The sequence below is a fragment of the Sciurus vulgaris genome, assembly GCF_902686455.1.
Source record: "Sciurus vulgaris genome assembly, chromosome: 18".
Lineage (NCBI taxonomy): Eukaryota > Metazoa > Chordata > Mammalia > Rodentia > Sciuridae > Sciurus > Sciurus vulgaris.
The window spans coordinates 40,868,105-40,888,053 of record NC_136479.1 but is presented as its reverse complement, the minus strand read 5'-3'; the positions used below and the strand labels follow the sequence as shown (position 1 = coordinate 40,888,053).

The window sequence follows — 19,949 nt, the reverse complement described above, 5'->3', positions numbered from 1 at the left end:
TGTCTCCAGCCCACACCTGAGAGAATAAGTACAGGGTGAGTCACGTGCTCTAGTTAGAGGTGTTTTGGTTTTGCAGTCAGGCAGAGTTGATCCCAGTCCAGCTGTGCAGGAGCTGCGGGGCTTTGAACATATTCCTCTACACTGAACACCTATGTAAGCCTCATCTATAAGAAATGGCAGACGTATACTGAGAGCCAAAATGTCAGACATTCTTCAGCCTTTGCTGTATCCATTACTGTGAAAAAGTGCTTTTACTCCCACCCCTGTCAAAATGCAGAATCTCTTCCCAAACCTTGTGTCTGGGCTCTCCTTATTGGCTATGGCCATCTAGAGCTATGACCATGAATGCATACTAGTTGAGTACCTAGGATCAAAATAAAATGTCTTGAATGATTTGCTTTCCGGCCCTGCCTCCCCATGGTACAAGTCCACATCAACCTATAAGGGGATGAGAAATCACAGGAAGAGAATCAAAGTGCTCCAGATAACAGCCAGCTCACCCTCTGAAGTTCAGCGACCTTGACAACAATCAGCTGACCACATGCCACAGAAGACGCCAGCCCAGGCATGAACCAGTAAGTTTTAGAGTGGCTTTTTATCCAGTGATAACTAACACACATTATAGGCAGGACGCCAGGATTAAATCTCATGCTGTGTACAAGTTACTAGCCAATAGGAGGTACTGACCGTCTCCTCTGATTTAAAGTCGGATCTCTCGTTAGATGGTATTGGATCATAAACACAAATATACGTGGACAGATCTGCATATGATAGTCACCACACTCTCTCAGTACCCACGCCATAGGAGGAAACAGAAATCACAGCCTGGCCATTACGTCCCAGGCCCAGGTGCAAAATAAGAGTTTCCCTTCAATCTGTTTAAACTTTAGAGACCATACTTTGAGATATCTGAATCGATGGGACCCCCTCCTCCTGGGACACCCACCTTTCCTCCTTTGCTGTGTGATCTCTGCAGTTGAAATGCATCTGTGCCAGGCATCAGGCAGGAAACGGTGGCCTTCTTCCGGACGCCCCCTTGGTGGAGCTCCCCGCTCTCTCTCAGCCTCTGCTTGCTCTTTGGGCCTGAGGAGATGTTGGTAAGGACGTGCCTTTGCTCACCTCTGGCACAGAAATGAGGGCTTCAGGCCCTTCCCCTCTGAGGTCAGGGAGCCTAGCTCTCAAAGCTGAACCCTGGTCGCTATGAACTGAGATGTGTCGAAGCTCTTCCCTAGCGATTCCACGTTGCTCACACATGCTGAATACCTCAGGTTAGATCCCCGCGACAGGTCTCACCTGCTGCTTTTGATTTTTAACGCGAATACTAGAAAATGCTGAACCACACTGGTGCCTCTCATCCTGTGTGCTGGACATGGCTGCCTTAGGGGATTGCTTCCCAGGGGGGCTCAAACGGCCTCCACAAAACCACAGGCAGAAAGGCCGACAACTGCCATCCCGTCCCCTACAGTAACGACTAACACTGACGTCATGACCTTACACGCGGCCTCGAGGCCCAACCAGACTCCGCATGGGGCAAACCGGGCCTCAAAGTAGCCGCAGCACGAAGCTGCGTTCAGTTTCCAGAACCGCAAAAGGAAAAAATAGCCAGGTGCTGTGCTCACGCCTGTATTCCCAGCGACTCCAGAAACGGAGGCAGGAGGGCGGCCAGTTGGAGGCCACCTGGGAAAGGTGGACCCTGTCTCCAAAAGGGGGGAAAACTGAACTACAGAGGGCTGGGCTCGGCCAGTGGCGGCGCGTCCTGGGTTTAATGCCAAGTGGGCTCCCGCCTCACTCCTTCCTCGGACTCGCTCCCTCCTCAGCCTCACTCCTCAGCCTCACCCCCTTCCTCGGACTCGCTCCCTCCTCAGCCTCACTCCTCAGCCTCACCCCTTCCTCGGACTCACTCCCTCCTAAGCCTCACTCCCTCCTCAGCCTCACTCCCTCTCTGGGGCTCTGAGGGCGGGCAAAAACGCAGGGGGCGGGTCCTGAGGCGCGGCCCAATCAGGGATTGGGGAAAGCGCGGGCCAATCAGCAGGCGCAGCGGAGGAGGAGAGCCAATCAGCAGGCGCAGCGAGGAGGAGAGCCAATCAGCAGGCGCAGCGAGGAGGAGAGCCAATCAGCAGGCGCGAGCGGGGTCTCTGTCGGCGGCGCCGCGGCTGACGCGCCTCCGCAGTTGGGCTCTGTGCCGCGCAGGCCGGGTCTCTCGCTGCACGGGTCTCTCGCCGCGCGATGCTGGCGGATCCGCCCCGCGAAGGTCGGGAGGTGGTGAGTGCGCGGCCTCTGCGACCGAAGGGAGGCGGCGGGGCCCGCGCCGGCTGCGGCGAGAGCGGGCGGTATGGCCCGGCCGCGCGGCCCCTCTGGAGTCCGCACACCCAGCGCTGCGCTGAGGCGGCCCAGCCAGTTCCCTCTGGGGGTCCAGGGGTGGAGGTCAGAGGCGGGCGTTGTCCCTCCCCGCGCGGTGGCTTCAGCCCCTGCGTCCCGTCCCTCCCCTCCCCGCGCGGTGGCTTCAGCCCCTGCGTCCTGTCCCTCCCCTCCCCGCGTGGTGGCTTCAGCTCCTGGGCGTCCCGTCCCCTCCCTTCCCCGCGTGGTGGCTTCAGCCCCTGCGTCCTGTCCCTCCCCTCCCCGCGTGGTGGCTTCAGCCCCTGCGTCCTGTCCCTCCCCTCCCCGCGTGGTGGCTTCAGCTCCTGCGTCCCGTCCCCTCCCCTCCCCGCGTGGTGGCTTCAGCCCCTGCGTCCCGTCCCCTCCCCTCCCCGCGTGGTGGCTTCAGCCCCTGCGTCCCGTCCCCTCCCCTCCCCGCGTGGTGGCTTCAGCCCCTGCGTCCTGTCCCTCTCATCCCCGCGTGGTGGCTTCAGCCCCTGCGTCCTGTCCCTCCCCTCCCCGCGTGGTGGCTTCAGCTCCTGGGTGTCCCGTCCCCTCCCCTCCCCGCGTGGTGGCTTCAGCCCCTGCGTCCCGTCCCCTCCCCTCCCCGCGTGGTGGCTTCAGCTCCTGGGTGTCCCGTCCCCTCCCCTCCCCGCGTGGTGGCTTCAGCTCCTGGGTGTCCCGTCCCCTCCCCTCCCCGCGTGGTGGCTTCAGCCCCTGCGTCCCGTCCCCTCCCCTCCCCGCGTGGTGGCTTCAGCCCCTGCGTCCTGTCCCTCTCGTCCCCGCGTGGTGGCTTCAGCCCCTGCGTCCTGTCCCTCCCGTCCTCGCGTGGTGGCTTCAGCCCCTGCGTCCTGTCCCTCCCGTCCCCGCGTGGTGGCTTCAGCCCCCTGGGTGTCCTGTGCCCTCCCCGCGTGGTGGCTTCAGCCCCTGCGTCCTGTCCCTCCCCTCCCCGCGTGGTGGCTTCAGCTCCTGCGTCCCGTCCCCTCCCCTCCCCGCGTGGTGGCTTCAGCTCCCGGGTGTCCCGTCCCCTCCCCTCCCCGCGTGGTGGCTTCAGCTCCTGGGTGTCCCGTCCCCTCCCCTCCCCGCGTGGTGGCTTCAGCCCCTGCGTCCTGTCCCTCCCCTCCCCGCGTGGTGGCTTCAGCCCCTGGGCGTCCTGTGCCCTCCCGGCATGGTGGCTTCAGCCCCTGCGTCCTGTCCCTCCCCTCCCCGCGTGGTGGCTTCAGCCCCTGCGTCCTGTCCCCTGCCATGGTACTTGTTTAAGTCTAGACCGTTTCTCTCCCAGCACTGGGTAAAGGAAGATGCAAACCACAGGAAAATTTAGTTAGGGTGCTCTCTGCGCAGTCCTAGCCTTCCTCTCCTCGGGTGACACCGATTGTTGGTGACTCTGCCCCAGTTATATGGCACACGGCCAGGGCTGGACTCGGGCCCAACTCTACCACAGCTTTCTGACTCATTTGATGGCAGATTTTTTTTCAGTTTTGCAAGTGTATGTCTTCCAACTGGTTTATAGCTTCGTCTAAGGGGGACCTGAAGCTGATGTTCATTCACCGGGGTGGAGGGACAGTCAGGACTCGGGTCCACCCCTGGCCTTGCACACTGCACACACTCTGCCCCAGCACCTGCCTTTACCTGTAGGTGTTGTCCATTCACGTTTAATCTTATTTTCAGTGTGGTTGGGTTTATGCAGGCCTTTCAACTGCATGGTACTAAAAACAAAGCTTTTACATGCACGTGGATTCAGGTGTGGGTTTGGTTTGTATTATGATCTCTTGGTTTTCATTATTACAAAGTTTTAGTTTCAAAATGTACATCAGTGTCAGGAAAGAACAACTTCCTTTCTTCTTGTAATTCAGAAGTTTCTTAGCTGATTTCATATATATTTAACCTTCCTGCTGGATTTTAGAACTTTTTGCATTGGTCCCTTGTTCCATTAAAAACAAAACAAGCTGGGCTGGGACTGTTTCTTAATGTTAGAGCACTTGCCTAGCCTACATAAAAATTAATAAATAAAATAAAAGTATCGTGTCCATCTACAACTAAAAAGAAAATTTTTTTCAAAAGTAAAACAAGCTGAAGTTTTTTAATATTTTTTTTAGTTGTTGATAGACCTTTATTTTCTTTATTTATATGCGGTGCTGAGAATTGAACCCAGTGTCTCACACATGCTAGGCAAGCACTTTACCACTGAGCCACAACCCCAGCCCTGCAAGCTGAAGTTTTGACAGCATATATTTTAGATTAATTCAGGGGAAATTGTTTATCTTTCTAGTAATGAGTTTAGTGTGAATAATTGAGATTTTTATGTGCCTTAATATATTTTTATTTTCTCATAAATTCTATAATTTTCTAAACACATATTCATATAAAATAACCCATGCCTGTGACATCTACATGAAACTTAGGTGATGTTTACACTATTTGCTAAACTGAATGTTTATTCAGTCAGTTATTATTGTAATTAGTAACTGGCCCATAAAAGAATTTTCCCACCCTTTATTGCTTCTCTTCCTACATGCACTCCCCTTTCCCGAGCCCAGGGTTTCAGCTGTTAGCCTCGGTACTGCTGGCCTTTCTCTGCTATCATGGTCCACGTGTGCAGTTCTGTACCTGGCCTTGTGTTGGGGATGATCGTGCATTTTCAGTGGCCAGTGCCCACAAATAGATAACAGCTTACACTCAACGTCCAGTTCTTGAGAATGCGTCTCTTCCATATCTTCACCAATACTGTTTACTTTTCTCTCGCTGGTGTGGTTTTATTTTGCATTTCTCTTACTTCTGAAGAAAGTGGGTTCTTATGATCTTTGAAGACTCAGAGACCTCCTGCGTGGAGGGCTGTTCCACTCTCTTGCCTGCTTTTCTTTGAGGGTTCCCATCTTTCCCTTTCTTATTAAACGTGTTTGTTACATGTGAGGCAGTTGCTTTCTCCCATTTTGGTCCCTTGCTTTGTATCTTTTGATGGTATCACTTGAGGAATATTGGTTTTATTTTAATAATTCCCATTTTATGAAATTTTTAAAATATTGGTTTGTATTGCTTTGAAAATAAATAACTTTTTTTCTTTTTTCTTCTGTGTGTGTGTTTCGTTGTGGTGATTGAAACTAGGGGTCCCCTAAAACTGAACCACATCCTCAGCCCCTTTTAAATTTTTATTTCAAGAGATGGTCCTGCTAAGTTGCCCGGGCTGGCTTTGAACTTGAAATTCTCCTGCCTCAGGTATCACACTGGTATTGCCACTGATATTACAGGTATTCACCACCTTGTCTGCTGTATAACTTCTGAATGTTTTACATTTAATATTTTTATTACCTCTGTCAATGATTTTTTAAGCGGTATGAGGAAAGGAACAGTAGGACTTGGGGGTTTTGTTTTGTTTTGCCACACGGAAACCCCCTGTCGAGCAGCTTTCTTAGGAAAGGTGGTGATTCTCCTCTTTGCTGCAGTGTGCTTTCTGTCATTTGTTGCTGTCTGCATGGCAAGGGTCCTGTCAGGGTTCTGTCTTCGGCTCCGTGAGTCTGCTGTGGTTGCTGGACCCTCAGAGCCCATATCACGTGAGAGTGGTTTTCCTTGGTGACAGGCTTCATGCACACCAGTGTCTGACAGGTGGGCATTGTGGTCCACACTGTCTAGGCTGATATCGGCATCTGTGGTTTGCAAAGGCCAGAGTCACCTTAGGTTGCCTTTCCCAGAGTAGATCCCCATGGCTAAGCGGAGCACGGTCTTATTATGTACATGTGTCACGGTCAGGCTATGTAATCGATGTGCAGGCCTACCAGAGCTTTTCCAAGTTCTTTGGTCTTCTCACATCAGCTTCTGGCTTTGCTGATACTCTGTGGCGTGTTCTTTTTTAATATCTTTGAATTTGACTCATTTGTGTAGGGTTTTTCCTCTGCTCTCCTTTTTAGAAATTTTGCCTTTTCCAAACTATTGAGACTTTAACTAATGTATTCTTCATCTGTTTTTTACTTTATCTATTTAATAGCACATGATTCCCTTTTAACCTCAGCTATAGGTGCCTAGCACATTTTCAGGCTTTTTGAACTATAATTGGCCTATACATCTTTAAGGTATATGCTTTGATCTAATGTAGGTACATGTGTGAAAAACCAGCATAATTATCAACATAACAATATATCCAATGCCCACAGTGTTTCCTTGTGCCCTTTTAAAATCCCTCCCTTTTGTTCTTCCCCACCACCTTTTACTTAATGAACTTGGTCGCATTGTACAAAAGAGTAAATAAACAAAAAGGACAAGCCGCAACATTACCTGGAATAATGAATGGCCACAAGGGGACCTTGCCACCCACCAAATAGCTGCACCAAGAAAACAGCAGCTGAAGAAGCCTGGGCAACCCCTCCCTGCCCTCAATCTCTCACCGACCTTCCACCCTCTCTAGTGGTACCCTCTGCTTCTCTGTTCCAGCTACTTCTTAGAGTATCTTTCTTTCAAAAGCAGAACAAACAAAAAAAAAAGTGTGTGACCATTTCTTTATTAAATTACAAAAAGGGAAGAAGGAGGCACCTCTTTGTCCAGGCCAGGGATGGTTAATCTGGATTGCATACTTTATTGGACTGAGAGATACCTGAGGTTAAGAGCCTTCTGGTGTCAGGGAACATGTTTCTAGGAATGATTGACTTGTGGGACAGCACACCTACGGGGTGCCTGTTCTAAATGTGGGCAGCACAGTCCGGTAGGTTGGGACCTGGATGGAACAGGAAGGAGGAAGCTATGCATGTGTGAGCTTAGTGCTTCTGGGGCAGGTGCTTTGATGCTATGATCACTGAGACCTTGGACTCCTACTCCTTCTCTCTTCCAAAGTGGACTCTGACCAGAGAATTTCCAGGCCATCTGTCCCCAGCGAGGGCTGCATCATTAGTGCTTCCAAATTTCCAGCTTCCTGGACTGAGCAGCCTCTGGTTCCTCCAGCTCTCCAGCTGCAGACAGCCACTGTGGGACTGTCCAACTTCTGATAGTGTAAACCAGTCTGCTAAGTTTGTATATCTTAGGATGTTTCTGTCCCTCTGGAGAACCCTGATGGATATAAGACCCTGACCCTGACCTCACTCCTGCCTAGTGCTTTCTGAGAGGCAGATCTGAGGGACAACCAGAGATCAGGCGGGTGGCACAGGTGTGAGACTGGGTATTCATAGGCAGCTATAAGGAGGCTGCCTGAGAACAAGACTGGGGAGGTGGGCAGCTGGGAGCTCAGATGTGGTACTGCAGCAGGTGCAGGTTGGAGGAGTGGTGTCTGGAGAGAGGAAGTGAGAAAGCTGGGAGGAGGAGAGGGTCCTGGAGCAGTTCCCAGAACCAGCAGCAGGTGGAGTGGGCTGCACTTGTCTGTTTCAACCCTTGGCTTCTGGCTCTGGGCCTCGTGGTAGAGAGGTGATGCTGTCACCACATTTCCTGACACCTTCTGCTCGGGGAACAGTCCCTGCACAGCCTGCCTTCAGCATGGGCCTCCACCCTCCTCTTCCTAGTCCCTGCGCCCCTCCCCTCCTCCTCTTCTCCCCAGCAGTCTCCTCTCAGTGCGGTTCTCACTGCAGCCTTCCTTTGCTCTTTCCAACCTGCCTCCTCCCCCACCTCTCCTCAGGTCCTTGGACTCACCACACCACTTCCTATGTGCTCCCTCCACATGGTGCTGGGTTGGGCTGGGCCTGCATGAGGGTCCCTCGACTGAGTAGGGAGGTGGCAGCTGGAACTTGGTATGGCTCAAATGTCAGCTTCTCTCAGTGCATTGATATATACCCTAGTTCAGGTATTTGTATGTCACTCTAAGTTTCCGTCTTTACAAAGAGCCTTTTGGAATCTCTTGGCGGTGTCCATTTTTTCCTTGCAAGTGTATGATGTCTCACACATTCTGCACGACCAGCTTTCACTAAGTGTGAGCACTGCAAGCATCTTCTCCAGCTCCCTGCTTTCCTGTGAACTCTGGAGGTACATGAACTTAAAATGGAAAAAGTGGGATGCAGAGATAAGAATCCATAGAGATTTACAGGGAAGAATCTTAGAAGTTGAGTAATGCACAGAACACTGATTGTGTGTGTGAGTGTGTACATCTCCATAAATGAGCACTGTGTGTGTGGGTGTACACATCTCCATAAACGAGCCCTGTGGCCACATGCATTCTGAGGGGTGGACAGGACCATACAGGAAGGATGGATAGAGTGTAGCTGGGAGGACCCAGGGCTCTGTGGATGGTAGGACCACATCTGCCACCTGCACATGAATATGCTCAGGGACATGCTCTGTTCTGAGCCATGAAATCATCCGGAATGTAGCAGAGAGATAAAAATTAGTGTGTGCTCCAGTCATGGTGGAATAAATCTGGAAATTTATGACACAGGGCAGTTTTGGGAATTCATACAGGTGGAGTCAAGCAGCAGTTCAAAATTACAGAAAGGTCAAAGAAAAAATAAAAAATATATTAAAGTACACTAAGAAAACTAAAAATAAAAAATAACTTTTTGGAAGGCAGATAAAGCAGTGCTTAGTGGGAAGTTTATAGCTATAAATATTCGTGTTAAGAAAACAGAATATCAAAACATCCTAAGTTTCCGTGTTACAATACCAGAAAAAGAAAGAGGTGAATCTAAACTGAAAGATGGAAATAATAACCATCACAGCAGAAATCACTTAAATAAAGAAGATAAAAATAAAAGATATTATTGTGATTCCAAAAGCAGGTTCGTTGAATGTGATCAAAATTAGATAGATCAGGGGAAGATAGAAGGTTCAAATAACTAAAATCAGTAAAGGGGAAACATTACTGCCCAGTTTACATCAAGAGAAGAATATTTAGAGAAGCATAATAGGAGCAGTGGTGTGCCAGTATATTAGATAATTTAGGCTAAATGGACAAATTTCAAGACACACAAAACTATGAATGCTGATTCAAGGAAAACAATAATCTGAACAGACCTAACAAGCAGTGTTCTACTCAGATTGTTTTTAATAATAAAATCAAATGTGCACCAAGAAAGTATTTCCAGAGCTATGCTGTTGAGTTCTACCAAACATCTGCAGGAAGATCTGCTCTCAATCTTCCAAACTTTCCAACAAGTATAAGAAGTAAAAACACCATCTCATCCTTTGAATCATAGTATTACTATGACACCAAAGCTGTACAAAGATAGCACAAGAAAATAAAACTTCAGACCAACGTATCCTAAAAATATTGCCACAAATTCCTTCAAAAATGCAAGGAACTCAGCAATATACAGAAGTACCTTTACCCCATCACCAAGTTGGAGACATCCTGGAGTTAAGGGGTTAAGAGTTACGTAACATTGCAGTGCATCAGAACAACCCTGAGCCCAAGTTGCCATCCGCAGATGGACAGACAGATTTGATGGTCTGAGCCGTCTCACCTCCAGTAGTTCTCCAGAGTCTCTGGGGTCTGGGTGTGCATAGCATGAAGATCAGAACGTGTCAGGTGTGATCACTTCATAGGGTGAGGCAACTCTTCATCCTTCCCAGTGCCTGCTTCATCTGCCACGCTGCCTTGCAGGCTTAGGTACATACATTTTATCAAGTTAAGAAATGTGTTATGAGATCATTAATACAAGTGGGATAATGTTTCTTAAAATTTTTTTTCCAGCCAGGTGCACTGACAAGGGCCTATAATCCCAGTGACTTGGGAGGCTGAGGCAGGAGGATTGCAAGTTTGAAGCCAGCCTCTTAGCAAGCAACTTAGCAAGGCCCTGTCTCAAAAAAGAAAAAGGACTGGGGTCATAGCTCAGTGCTTAGGCACACTTGGCACCAAAAAAATAAAGTTTCCATGTCTATGTAGATGATTGCACTATTTTTTCAACAGAACTGTACATACAGTGAAATGCATTAGCTGATTTCACAATACTAAACATTTCTTTATTCCTAGAACAGATTTAAAAGAGTAGTCTTCCTCCATTTCACACTGTTTCTCTCTTCTGCCCCCTGAGAGTCATTGCTTCCTCAGATTCTGTCTGGTGTCTATTCCATTTCTTAGGTTCTCTCACTCTGGTGGCCTCAGCTGTCCCTGGGTTCTGCAGCTTTCTGAATGTCATCTTCTCCTTAAATCTCCCTCCAGCTGCAGATCTGCATCCACTTGGCTCCCCAGGGTTTGACCACAGAGACTCCCACACAGGTGTTTCAGGTCAGCCCTGCTCCTGCCCCTCACAGTCACTTCCTTTACCTCAGCTCTAGTCTTGAGCAGCAGCATCTACCCAGGAAGTGAACATGCATCCTTACCTCTGCATGGCCAGTGGTACCAAATTCTTGTCCTGTTTTCCCCATTTTTTGTCATTTTTTTCTTGTTCTGCTGTGTCTTCCATTTGTATTCTTGATCTTGGGGTTAGCCGTGACACCCACTTCCTTCCCCTCTGACTCTCCTTCAGTTCTTCCCCTCTCTCTTTGACAGGGATGACAGAAAGCATCCCTCGCTTCTCACTGGCCCCCTCCTTATTTACATCTTAGGAGGTGGGTGGTGTTCACTTTTGTTTGGACACTAGAAAGTCTCGAGTTGAGGGAATACAAGTGTGATGTGCTTTGATTTCTGTGTAACTCCTGTTGCTGGCACAAGGCGAGTTTTAAATGGACAATCACTGCACTCCCTGTTTCTGGAGCACATTGCCTCCTGGGCTGTTCTCAGCACAGGGACATCCTGCGTGTGGTGCGACTGGCCGGTTTGTGTTTTGACAGCATGAGCCCCGTTGCTCTGCTGTGGTGAGAATGCTTTCCTGCAGACGAGTTGAACCTCGGTGTTGTGTCAGTGAAGTGCAGCCTGAATAAAGAGCAGGCTGTGTTCTGCTTCTCCATCGTCGCATTCTACACTCCCCATCAAATTGCTTCAAGTACGTTTTTTCTTATATCTTTAGACTGGGTTGTTTGCTTCTTTCAGAAGCAAAGCTTCATTTACCATTCTTGCTAGGAATAAAGAAAGTTCTAAATCTAAGGGGGAATTCTGTAATAGCATCTCTTGGAGTCACGGAATTTCCAGAGATTACAAATCAGCTGAGAGGCACGTTCTCACAGAGGCGTGGGTGCTCTGGTCCTGTTCTGACCTGGGCTGAAGACTCGAGGTGAGAGAATGTTCCTTTGCAGGGTTCGGTGTCCTTTGAGGATGTGTCTGTGGACTTCACCTGGGAGGAGTGGAAGGCCCTCAATGACTCCCAGAGAAACCTCTACAAGGATGTGATGCTGGAGACCTACAGCAGCCTTGTGTCCTTGGGTGAGTGACATTCCCTGGTAACTCATGGCAGTTGCTTTCTTTGGGGTTGATAAATGTAGGAACCATTTCTAAGTTTAATTCTAATGGTGTCTTACATATTTTAGCCAACACACTATAACTGCACATTTTTTATGTGGTGTGGTGTGGCCACCCCCTTCTAGTTTGTTTCTTTGAGTCAGCTTCAGCTTCGCACAGGCATGAGAGCGTGTGGTACTTGTCTTTCCGTGCCAGACCTGTTTCACCTAGAGTAATGTACTGCAATTCCCTTGGCATTGCTGCAGATGACAGACGGGGTTTCGATGGCTGAGTGCCTCCTGGTGTTCATGTACCATGTTTTCTTTGTCCCTCCATTTGTGAGTAGACACTGCAGTTGGTTACTTATCGTGGCTTTTGTGCCCAGCACTGCGGTGGACAGGCAGGTGCCCACAGCTCTTCAAGACATGGCTCATTTCCTCTGGTACTGTCCCAGCCGTGGGCTGCCTGTGCCTGGGGGAGCCTGCTGCTGGCTCTCACAGCATCCTTGCTGCCCACTCCCTCAGCAGTGCGGTTTTCCTGCCTCTGCGCCCACCAACACCTGACCGTGTCCTTGATGACAGCCATTCTTACTGGGGCAGTGGGCCTCACAGTGGGCCTCACAGCGGTTTCCATTTGCTCTTCCCTGGCAATGGGAGGTGTCCAGCATCTATTGGTGTGTTCCTGGCCATTTGTGTGTCTCGAAAAACATCTGCTCAGGTCATTCACCTGATTTTGAGCTAGAATCTTGAGTTGAATTCCTTCCGCACCATGGATGAAGACTTCATGAATATTCTCTCCCATTCTGCATGCTGGCTCTTCTTCCGCCTGGTCCTTCTCCGCTTATAGAAGCCTGCTGCACGTGGCAAGGCCCTGTCTCAAAAGCAGAGCTTCACCTCAGTTGGTACACAGAAGTGTCCCCTCTCTTTACTGGGCAGTTCCTTGATCCTCATTGAGTTGGTTTCTATGGGTGGTGAGAGAGGAGGCCCAGCATTTCCTGAAGAAGCTTCCTTCTAGACGCGAGATCTTACTGTCTGGGTCGAAGTCCATCCACCATGATGGCATGGACTTCCCATCTCTGGCATGTCCCTTGGTCTGTTTGTCCTCATGCGCGTCATGCTGTTCTGGTTACTGCCGTCTTGTGGCGCATTTGGAGAAAGGTTTGCAGATTTGTTCTAGTATTGGAATCTTCTGTGCATTGGTACAGTGTTCAGAGCTTTCTTCTGCATCCATAGGAACGCCATTGGTATGGAGTCAAGGATCGCACTGACTGTGAATCATCTGGGTACTATGGGCACTTCAGCACTGTTCTTCTGGTTAATGACAGTAGGGTGTCTGTCCGTTTTCAATGTCCTCTTCACTGTCATCAGTGTTCTATGATCTTCCCTGTAGGGCCCTTCACCTCCTTGGTTGATTTTACTTCAAGGTGTTTTATTTTTCATTAGCTACTATGAACAGGATCACTTTCTTGATTTCTATCTCAGTTATTTTACTATTAGTGTATAAAAATCACTGTTTCTATGTTGATGCAGTGTTCCTGGATTCCTGTATAGGTTTTTGCTGGAGTCTTTGGTTTTCCTGTGTATAAAATTATGTGGTCACTCTGTCAGGATAATTTGACCTCCTTTCTGATCTGGATGCCTTTTATTTAATTCTCTTATCTTATTGCTGTGGCTAAGATGTCCACTACTGCACTGTCATGGATGTGGACATGCTTGTCTTGTCCTAGATCTTAGAGGAAATGACTCAGGTTTTCCCCATTTGTTAAGACGTGGGCTTGGATTTTGCCATACGTGATTCCTATTGTGTTGAAGTACAATTTCTTTTTATCTAATTTTTTAGAGTTGTGTTAGGAAAGGCTGTTGAGGTTTATCATATTCCTTTTTATATCAGTTGAGATGTTTATATTGTTGTTAATCCTTCATTCTGTTGGAATCCTGAATTACATTTACGAATTTGCATATGTTGAGCCAACATTGCATTCCTGGCACAAGTCATGCGTGATTATGGTATATAATCTTTTCTTATGTTCTGTTGGATTTGGTCTGGTAAAATATATGCATCAGAAATATTGGTCTGTAGTTTTTTTTTTTTCCTTGTGTTTTTGTCTGGTTTTGATATCAGAGTAATGCTGACATTATATAATGAATTTAGAAGAGTTCCTTTAATAATTTGTAATAATTTGAAGAGAATTGATGTTAATTCTTTTTTTTTTTTTTTTTTCCAATTCAAAGCTGTTAATTCTTGACTTTATTTGTGGGAGACGTTTACTGTTGGTCTTTCATAAGTCACATATCATGATGGTTCAGTTTTGGTCAGTGGTTTGTCCAGCAGTTTATCCCTTCCTTCTGGCTCTTTCCGTTTATATATAGCTACTCATTGTGCTTGCTAATGATCTTGGTATTTCTGTGATATCACTTTAATTTGGACTTTTTCTTGTTCAGTGTTATTTATTTGAGTCTTCTTTTTCATTGGTTGGCATACCTAAAAGTCTGTTGATTTCACGTATCTTTTTGAACGATCTTTATTTCATAACCCTTCGCAATTTTTTTGTCTCAGTTTTCTTTATTTCTGCTCTTTCTTTTCTTCTGTTTATGCTGGGTTTGGTTAGTTCTTGCTTTTCTAGTTCCTTGAGGTGCAACATCAGGCTGTTGACTTGAAATCATCGTCATGAAGGTATTCGCTGCTACAAAATTCCCTCTTGGTACTGTATTTGCTGTTTCCCAGAGGTTTTGGAATACTGGTTTTTAATATTCATTTGTTTCAATAAGATTTTAAATTTTCTTTTGTTTTGTTTTTTTTTTTTTTTCTTACCCATTGATCCTTCATCCTTCAAAGAATGTTGTTATATTTCCATATATTTGTGTGATTTCTAATGCATCTCTTATTGTCGATTTCTGATTTTGTCATTGTGGTCATAGAAGACACATGGTGTGATATCAGTTTTGTTCTGTTTTGTTTTGTTTTTGTTTAATTTGTTGTGACTTCTTTTGTGCCTGACATTTGATCTGAACTGTAAAACATCTCACAGGCTGATGAGAAGTCATATTCTCAGCTGTTGGGTGGAATGCTCTGTAGACATCTCTGTGGTCCTTTTGGCCTGTGTGTGGTTGAACATCAGTGTTTCTGTATGTTTTGTCAGGACGATCTGTCCAGTGACTGTAATGCTTGTGCCCCAGCACGGGGTGTGCACCAGTCTGTGGGTGTCCCTCGGCTGTCGCCCAGTGACCCTGTCCATCATCAAAGGTGCGGGGCTTCTGCTGACTCTGCTCCCTTTGCAGAGGCATCTCTCTCCACTCTTCCACTTCAAGCCCTTGCTGCCTCCACAGGTGAAGTGGTTTTCTTTTCAGCAGCTTATGCTTGGGTCTAGTTTTATTTTTATCCATTCAGCAAGTCTGTATCTTTTCTTGGGAAATTGTGTTTATAGTCAGTTATTTTTGGTAAGACATCTTCCCTCATTCTGTAATTTTTTAGTTCTCTGTATTCTTTACTGTCTTCCTCCCTGATTATCTTGTCCTTTGGTGGTTTTCTGTATTGTAGCCTCGCTCAGTCTCCCTCTGTGTGTCCACTCTGCAGCTGAGTTTCCGGCCTCCTTGTGCTGTGAGAGTGGTGGTTGTCGGTCCTCTACTTCTAGGCAGGACTGCTTCAAGCGCTTGTAGGGCTGGGGTGGAGATGATGAATCCCCTCAGATTTTACTTATCTTGAAAATCTTTATTTCTTCATTTCTGAAGGATAGCTTTCTTTGAGTTTTTTGTTGTTTGTTTGTTTGTTTGTTTGTTTTTGTACCAGGAATTGAATCCAGGGGTACTTAAACACTCAGCCACATCCCCATTCCTTTTTATTTTTTTATTTTGAGACAGGATCTCACTAAGTTGCTAAGGCTGAACTTGTGATCCTCCTGTCTCAGCCTCCCAAGCCCCTGGGATTACAGGTGTGCACCACCTCACCCAGCTGAAGGATGACTTTTCTAGGTGTAGTATTTGGAACTAGCATTTTTTTTTTTTTAAGGAATTTCAATATATCCTCTTATTATATTTTGAACTGTAAAGTTTTGGCTAAGAAATGTGCTCTTCCTGTTCATTTGTTTGTTTTTTATCTGTGACTTGATGCTTTTCTCTTGCAGTTTTCATAATTCCGTTTGTCTATACTGTGACTCAGAAATTTTTTATTGAAATCTATTGGGCCCCTCTGAGCTTCCTAGATCTAGATGTCCATGTTTTCCATGATCTGTTTCACTAGTACCTCATTACATAAGGTTCTCTTCTTCTGGAATAGCCATAATGCAAATGTTTCCTTGTTAATGATATTCCAAATGTCTTAAAGGTTTTCTTCATTTCTTTTTAATTTTTTTTTTAAATTTAACCTGGTAATCTCAGAACATCCATCTTCAAATCAGAAATTTGTTTTTCTTCTTCATCAATTCTGCTGAAGCTTTCAGCTATCTTTCTTTTCTTTTTTAAAAAATTTTACTAGTTTCATTCTTTAGCACCATAATTTGATGGTTGCTTTTGTGACCTCTAACCCTTGGACCAGTTTCTCCTACATATCATAAGCTGCCTTTCTAATTTCCTGTTATCTACCTGTACTCTCTCAGGTCTGTTGTGCTTCCTCATGTCGTTCTCTGGAATTCTTTCTGTTTGACTCTTCAGTGTTAGGTCCCAGTCCCTGAGGAGCGGATACCACCATCTCTCACAGATGTCCCCATGGGCGTCATCCCAGCTTAGCTCCCGAGGGCAGGCAGCTGCCTTCACTGACCTGACATCACAGTTGGGCACAAGCCTCCCATTGTTTTCCATTAACAGGACACGGCGTTATTAAACCCGAGAGGATCTTCAGGTTGGAGCGAGGATCTGGGCCATGGATAGCAAAGGAAGCCCCACACCAGCGCCTCCCAGGTCAGTCCATGCCTCCTGGCCAGCAAGATCAGGGTGGTGGTATCTCAGCAGACGGTGGCTGTGTGGAGATATTCTCACCAGTTTCTCCCAGTCCCTGTCCTAGGAAGCTGGTCTCATTCCTCAGACACAAAGATGATTTCTTTTGTTTGAACACATTTCCCTTCTTTGCTGTTGATACGTAATTGCTAATTGGTTCTTGCTAGGCATTTTTGGTGATTACTTACTTTCTCAAAATTCCTGAGGAAGTTGTGTTTCTAAGAACCCTAAAATAGATCAGATTAGGAAGTTGAAGATCTATGTCCCCTCCTGGTGTGGGAAGATGATTTTCATCAGTGGAGCCCTGTAGGCTTCTACTGAAGCTCCTCAGTGAACAGTGAGATGAGAGGCTCTTCCCTAGCTATATTCCAGCTCAGGTGAGGAACAAGTCATCCATGCCTGCATCCTATAAGTACTAATCCAGGAAAATATTTCCATCACAAATTGGAAAGAAAAGCAATGTAGGATGAGATTTTACCCACATCATCTTAAAAAATAACTACAGAAAAAGAACAGGCAAAAGCAATAGCAGATAAAAGTCATTGCTGACATCTACTGCTAGGCACCAGGTGAATATTTCAGCTAAATCTTTCCTGGTTTCAAAAGACTAAAATAACCTAAGCAAAAAAGTAGCATGATTTGATGCTAGCATATTACAATGTAATTTCTTAAATTTACTGCAGACAGAATCCACACACACACACACACACACACACAAACACATACACACGTCATAAGTCAATATAATTGTCTGGAAGTCTTGTCGTTAACGTAAAAAGACTCTTATATGCCTTTATGTTTGAATTTTGTAAAAAATACTTACATGTATTTCACAGATATTGCTTTTATATAATTTTAGATTCCCAAAAAGTGAATGACCAGGTTGGGACCAGCCAGAATCACCAAGTGGGATGTCTCTGGCAAATTGTCACAGCCAACAGCAGCATGTCATCAGAGAAGCAGAAGTGTGAGCCAAGAAGAACACAGGAGGTGAGCTCACTCCGTGTTCCATATCCGACTGCACAGAGTGGACGCTCCTCAGGGATGACATCTCAGGACCTTCACGGGCGGAAAAATGAGCTTCTCCACCGTGAGCAAGGTGAGGTGCGGGTGAGAGAGAAGCCTGATGACCTTAAAGCAACTGGGAAGCCCCTTGGGCGTGCTGAGCATCTTAGTCCAGAGAGCAGAGTTCAGAGTGTGCAGAGCCATTGCCAGCGTTATGGACAGAGGAGAGCCTTGGCCATGAGGGCAGTGCTGTCAACACAGAAGAGACTTCGTGTCGAAGACGCTGCCCGCACTGACCGTGAACATGCCAGACCCCTTGGTAAGGCATCGCCTGGTGCCCAAGGGGTGACTCAAGTGAAGGAGAAAAGTTTTGACTGTGATGTGTGTGGGGAGACACTTTGTAAGAAGTCTGAACTCACTAAGCATGGGACAGTACCCAGTGGACGGGAGTGTAATGAACGCAGTGGTTGTGGCAGGCCTGTTATTAAGAGGCTGTGCCTTTCAGACCATCAGAGAGTGAATGCAGGGCAGAAGCTTTGTGGGCGTGATGAGCCTGAGGACATCAGTCAGAAGACACAGGTGAGTGTGCTTCAGGGAATCCATGGAGGAGAACAGCCCTGTGGAGTGTATGAAAGTGAACAAAGCTTTAACCAGGAGGAAAAACTCAGAAGGCATCCAAGAACCCACACGAGTGATAAGCCATGTGGATATAAAGAATGTAGAAAGGCTTTCCATCATGAATCACAGCTGACTGCACATCAGAGAACCCACATAGGTGACAAGCCACATGCATGTGAAGAATGCAGGAAGACCTTCAACTATAAATCACAGCTCACTGCACATCAGAGAATCCACACAGGTGAGAAGCCACACGCATGTGAACAATGTGGGAAGACCTTCTCCTGTAAATCACAGCTGACTGCACATCAGAGAACCCACACAGGTGAGAAGCCACACGCATGTGAAGAATGTGGGAAGACCTTCAACCAGAAGTCAAACCTCAGGGTGCACCAGAGAACACACACAGGTGAGAAGCCATATAGATGCATTGTATGTGGTAGAACCTTTTACTGTAAGTCACATCTCACCAGGCATCAGGCATTTCACTCAGGTGAAAAGCCCTATGAATGTGAAGAATGCAGGAAGTCCTTCTACCGTAAGCCATACCTCACTGTGCATCAGAGAATTCACACAGGTGACAAGCCTTATGCATGTGAAGAATGCGGAAAGACATTCAGCCAGACCTCAAACCTCAGGGTGCACCAGAGAACACATACAGGAGAGAAGCCCTTTGAATGCAATGTGTGTCAAAAGGCCTTTTACCACAAGTCACACCTCCAGAGGCATCGGAGAACGCACAGGTGAGGAGCCCCCTGCACATAAACCCTGCAAGGAGTGTCCTCCGGAAGTCTTTCTTCACTGCTCATCAGAGGACTCACACGGGAGAGTGCTGTGAATCTGAGAATGTGATCAACTCTTACCAGAAGCCACCTCTCCAGGCAGCAGAATGAGGACACACCTATAAGAGGGCAGGAGAAGATGTCACGGAAGGCGCAGGAGAGCAGGCGTCAGGGAGTGCCCAGAGCCCCATGCACTGAGACATGCTTGGCTCTGGGACTCATAGCTGCCCTGCAACTGCAGCCAGTCCAGCCGCCACGAAGCCTCCCTCCCATCAGTGTTCCCTGGGTTTGCATGTGCTGTGGTTCCAGGGTGCCCATCACAACAGGTCATGGTCACTATGATTAGAGCAGAGGTCTTCCTGCTCCTCTCCCAGAATTCCCCATTTTCAGTTGACATGAGTAGGCCAGGACGAGCCTGTGCACATGCGTTTGCATCACAGTGCTGACCCACTTAGCCTGCTTCCCGTCACAGACTCTGAGAGCTCACATCTCCTTTTCTGCTGCAGAGCTTACACAGGAGAGAAACCTGTGCTATCACCCTTTATTTTCAAGTCATTTCATCAACAGTAAAAGCAGTTGTAGTGAAATTACAAGAAATTGTGAATGCCTTATGAGGTATAAACATTTTATTGAAAATTTGAATAAAGTAAATCTTCTTAAGTTTCTTTAATGTGTTAAAATTTTTAACAAAACTTCAGATTTTTAAAAAAATTTTGGTGCATTATAATTATACTGATTGTGGGGATCATTGCAGCATATTTGAGCTTGCACACAATGTAACAATTTTTGTTCAGTTTTGTTCCCCAGTACCCGGATTTTTTGTACAAGAAATTGTAATGGCCAGGTGTGGTGGCACATACCTGTAATCCCAGTGGCTTGGGAGACTGAGGCAAGAGGATCGTGAGTTCAAACCCAGTCTCAGCAATTTAACAAGGCCCTAAGCAACTCAGCAAGGCTCTGTCTTTAAATAAAATATAAAAAGGGCTGGGGATATGGCTCAGTTATTAAGCACCCTTGCGTCAATTCCTGGTACCAAAAAAA

At 47.0% G+C, this 19,949-nt stretch overlaps 1 protein-coding gene across 1 annotated transcript; it reads left to right on the top strand.

Moving 5' to 3' along the window:
- Window positions 1-2,226: 2,226 nt before the first annotated feature.
- LOC306650177 (uncharacterized protein) lies at window positions 2,227-19,454 on the top strand (the record flags this gene model as incomplete). Its single annotated transcript, XM_079122001.1, has 5 exons — window positions 2,227-3,603; window positions 10,421-10,486; window positions 11,434-11,560; window positions 16,375-16,467; window positions 17,363-19,454. 5 exons carry the CDS (start codon window positions 2,227-2,229, stop codon window positions 18,871-18,873), a joined length of 3,174 nt encoding a protein of 1,057 aa, XP_078978127.1. The 3' UTR covers window positions 18,874-19,454.
- Window positions 19,455-19,949: the final 495 nt, after the last annotated feature.